At 34.9% G+C, this 4945-nt stretch overlaps 1 protein-coding gene across 1 annotated transcript; it reads left to right on the top strand.

The window, feature by feature from the left end:
• LOC109946707 ((R)-mandelonitrile lyase 1-like) lies at positions 385–4077 on the top strand. The gene is made up of 5 exons (XM_020555314.1): positions 385–428; positions 1109–1238; positions 2058–2717; positions 2875–3718; positions 3875–4077. The coding sequence occupies exons 2-5, from the start codon at positions 1139–1141 to the stop codon at positions 3906–3908; spliced, it is 1638 nt and encodes a 545-aa protein (XP_020410903.1). The 5' UTR covers positions 385–428; positions 1109–1138; the 3' UTR covers positions 3909–4077.

The following is a 4945-nucleotide window of genomic DNA, read 5'->3' as shown; positions in this document are numbered from 1 at the left end:
TAAATAAAATATTTGAAAATTATCCGGATGCATTTTTTCTTGTTCCTTGAAGCGCATTCCGTCTCAGCAGCCGGCCTGCCAAATTTGAAATAAAGAAGCAAATTGCCAGACGACACTACCAACTGCATAGTTTCATTTCACCGTGCATAATTCATTTGACTTTTCATTGCGAGTTTTTGTCCTTGCCCCCGCCATATTTTCGCTTCCTTGTATTTGATTTCTTTTGTCAAGTACATGGACCCCATCTTCAAAAATGTGCCTAATTGTTTGGTCTTGGGTAAATGAAGACTCGGGGTGCTTAATTAATATTAAAATCAAACTCTATCTCTCTGATTTTGAACGCCTTGGCCTATATATATATATGTAACAAGGCCTCGAAGATCTATATCATTTTGCTTGGGGAGTTTGATTCACCTCGAAGATCTAAGGTAAATCCTAGCTCACATTGTGCATGGAGTTCTTTCGATCATCGATAGACATTCATTGCAAGTATGAAGTACTAATAATATATTATTATGATTGAACATTTGTAAGTTCTTCTGAACATACAAAACAAATTCTTGTGTAGGAATGTGAGCATGCACATAAGGTTTTCTTTGTTTTTTTTTTTTCGTCATAATTTTTTTTTGTTTCCGTATGTTTGAGACATCGAAATCGAAGTACGATGGTATTTGATTATGATTTCGGTGGCTGGTGTTTCCATGTTGCTAACCTGTGTTATCAGGCTCCTGGTTCATGAAGAATTCACTTTGGCTAATTCAATTTGGTTGTTGATATCATAATGTTCAATTATGGGATTGAGTGATTTAAAGGAAATGATTAATTTGGACTTTATAACAAAGTTCAATTTTAAAAAAAAAAATTTGGACTGATGTTTTATGTTTTTCGATATACGTACAAGGGAAGGATCCCAAGGGGAAGTGGGATAACCTCTGGTATTGAGTATATGCGGCTAAATTCTCACTATCATTTAGAAACCCTCCTGCAGATAAAATGCATTTGAAATAACTAAATAGAGAAATCATAAAAATAAATTTTTTTTTTCCTTTTTTGTCTTTGTCTATAGTGTTACTTGAAAAGCTGTTGAAACTGCTTTTGAATTTTTCAGGAGAAAAAACGTGAGCCTGGCTAAAAATACATGGAAAAGTCAAGAATTGGTGTTGCATTGTTTCTTTTGTACCTGTCTGTCTTCTATCCTCAATCTGAGGTTCAATCATTCGCCACTCCATCTGATCATGGTAAATCACTATTTCCTCAATAACTCATCATGTATCTTGAAATCAGTTTTGGAAAGAATCGTGACATGGAAAACAAATTTAACAAAAAGGGAAGTCAGATACAAATTTGTTTTAGTCCGTTTATTATTTCGTACATTATTTTTAATATACAAATACAAATTTATAAGTACATTCATATATATATATATGTGTATGTATGTATTTATGGGCGTGAATCGTGTGATAACATTTATATCAATGTACCTACGAATATACTTTACCTACATTGTTTTACATAATTATGTATTCGAAATACTGTGCCTAATAAAAAACATAAAAATATATTTTTTAACAACCCCAAACTTTATGAATACTCGTATCATACGCGTACTTAAAGTTTTGTTTTCTTTCAAAATATTTTCGTTTTATGTACACATATCAAATACACAATAAAATACACATTTTTATTACATGTATTTTTTATATATTTTTTAATAATACATGAAAAATTCACGTATTCTAGAGATATTTTCACATATTATTGAATATAAATAACATACATTAATAAATTGAAATAAATAATATTATAAAATTACATAATAGATAAATTTTCACCGTATTTTTCAAAACTTTTTCCCGTCCGGTTATATACTAACTAGGCTCAAGGGTATCACTCTAATTCTTCTTCTTCTTCCCAAAATAAATTTTTTTTTTTTTTAAAAAAAAAAACACAGAAAGGAGATAGCATATATTGGTATTATATGGCAAAAATCAAATAGCATCATAACAAACAGTTCTCCTGATACAATTCAATTATTTCCATCTCTTCGTATTTTGCAGATTTAAGCTACATGAAATTTGTCTATAATTCCACTGATATGCCGTTAGAAGAAGTGTACGACTACATTGTAGTTGGAGGGGGTACAGCGGGCTGCCCATTAGCAGCAACTTTATCAGCAAAGTACTCGGTGCTCCTGCTAGAAAAGGGCAGTGTTCCAAGTGCATATCCAAGTGTTCTGCGTCAAGATGAGATTCTTACAACTCTCATGCTAGAAGACGATGGAAAGACGCCAGCTGAAAGGTTCACATCCGAAGATGGTGTGGCCAATGTAAGAGGCAGGGTTCTTGGTGGGTCAAGCATGATCAACATTGGTATATACTCTAGAGCCGATAAAGAATTTTACGGAAACTCAGGAATTGAATGGGACATGGATTTGGTTAGCAAGGCCTATCAATGGGTTGAAAATACTATCATAACCCCCCCGAATGTGTCACGTTGGCAATCTGTTGTGAAGGAAGGTTTGATAGAGGCTGGTGTTCGTCCAGACAATGGATATAATTTAAATCACATTCCAGGATCTAAGGTCACGGGTACTCTTTTCGACATTCAGGGAAGGAGACATGGAGCTGTGGAATTGCTTAATCTAGGAAACCCAAAGAACTTGCGAGTTGCAGTTCATGCCACAGTGGAGAGAATCATATTCTCTTCCAACGCACCAAGTATGTTTCATATATTTGCATCTTTTACTTTAATTTCTTTGTTAATCTAGCACGATATTCGAACATTGACAGGAAAAATACCATTAGATTAAGAGTTAATTGATATCTTCGGTTTTCAATAATTCGATAATAACTACAATCTTTTCTAACCATGCAGGTTTGTCTGCTAGAGGAATCGTGTATAGTGATTCTAAAGGGAGGTCACATAAGGCCTTCATACGTGGTAAGGGAGAGGTTATATTGAGCGCCGGGGCAATTGGAAGCACTCAACTCCTGCTACTTAGTGGTGTTGGCCCAGAGTCCTACCTTTCATCTATCAAAATCCCAGTCGTTCACCCCGAGCCTTACATTGGACAATTTATGCGTGATAATCCTCGTAATTACATCACAATTTTGCCTCCATTTCAACTGGATGCCTCTAGTGCACAGATTGTTGGTATCACAAGCGATTTCTACATAGAGACTTTCTCGGGGTTACCATTTTCTACTCCACCATTTAGTGTTTTTCCTGATCCATCTTTCTCCACAAAGATAAATTCAACTTTCGGACAAATTGTGTACAAAATTCCAGGACCCTTGTCCTATGGTTCGCTTAGGCTGCAGTCGTCCTATGATGTCAAAGTCGGTCCAAATGTCCGCTTCAACTACTTTGCAAATCCGCTGGATCTTGCTCGTTGTGTTAGTGCCACAAGGAAGATTGGTGATTTATTAAGCACAAATTCGTTGAAACCATTTAAGGCTCAAGATTTGCCTGGTATAGATGGTTTCAACTTTTTCGGACCGCCATTACCAATGAACCTTACAGATACCGCATCCGTGGAAACATTTTGTCGAGAGACAGTAGCCACATTTTGGCACTACCATGGGGGATGCCTTGTGGGAAAGGTGGTTGATGGGGATTTACGAGTCAAGGGGATCAATTCCTTACGTGTTGTTGATGGATCCACATTCAAATTCTCACCAGGGACCAATCCTCAAGCCACCCTCATGATGTTGGGCAGGTATGATATATAATAAAGAGACCAATATTTAACTATATAATATTAACATACTGAGTCTGAATATATCGTGATGAAATTAATTAGTCATATGGGTTTTTCGTGATGAAATCTGATAAGCTGCTATTCTTTTTCCCTTCAATTTTGTGCTTTGGGCAGGTATATTGGCGTTAAGATGCTGAAAGAAAGATAAGCTTGCAAGGCATTTCAATTAGTCGGCAGTGGGTGGAAGATTAATAAAACCGATTGTGTAGTGTTTTATACTGAATAATTTCACCATTATATAGAGTTATATTTACTTGTATCATTTGAGTTATCGAATTAATTACTGGAATACACATACAAGTCGACCGTTGACCAAATCGATTGTGTAGGGCCTGATCCGTTGACCAAATCGACCTCAGGCGGCTCGGACCAATTTAGTATTTTTTTCATATAATATTTTAACTCCCCCCAAAATTATAAAGCTGCAGTTTTCGTAATTCAATGGAAAAAGAAAAAAAGAAATTTTTTTTTTTTTATTATAAGAGAAGATGAACACATACGAAGAAATTAGAAGGAAAGTAGCTCAGTTGAACCTATACACGTAGGTAACCCCCCAAGAGATTCTGTGGATAAGCCATGGCTGCACAGATCATGAGCAAAGTTGGCTAAACAATATATGCAACTTCATTACCTTCCCATAATTAGTGCCCATGAAAACAACAAAGCTAAGAGCTAATAATGCAGATATGAACTTATCCAAGTTTGTTAGAGCGGATATACTCTCTATTTTGCACTCAAATTTGAATCCCCTTTTCTATAATTGAGATTAAATAAAAATAGAATATCGTTAGCTAATAATAATTTTCTCATTTCACAAGACCAGGCCATAAAATCAAACCCGATGGAGAGTAATGAACTGCAAGAGTTCAATCCAAAGCGTTCACCAACTCCGAGCCTAGGCCAAAGATATACAACCACAATAATACCATGCTTCTGATTCCACCACTTTTAGAGACCCATTTAGAGACTATAATAATTTAATTTTGTGCTAACTTTCTTGAGTTAAATTTTTTAAATTTTATCTTGTTTTATAAACATTTCGAGAACAAAAAAAATACAAATTCCAACCACATAAAATTTCCCCTCATAGAATTGGAATTTTTTATGTTTCATTTTTTGTGAACACATTTTTCTTTATGAACATTTTGTATGACTGGAACTCTTTTTAATTTTTTAATTTTTTTT

This window comes from Prunus persica, chromosome G1 (assembly GCF_000346465.2).
Source record: "Prunus persica cultivar Lovell chromosome G1, Prunus_persica_NCBIv2, whole genome shotgun sequence".
NCBI classification, from domain to species: Eukaryota; Viridiplantae; Streptophyta; class Magnoliopsida; order Rosales; family Rosaceae; genus Prunus; species Prunus persica.
This window is presented reverse-complemented; position numbering and strand designations above follow the sequence as displayed.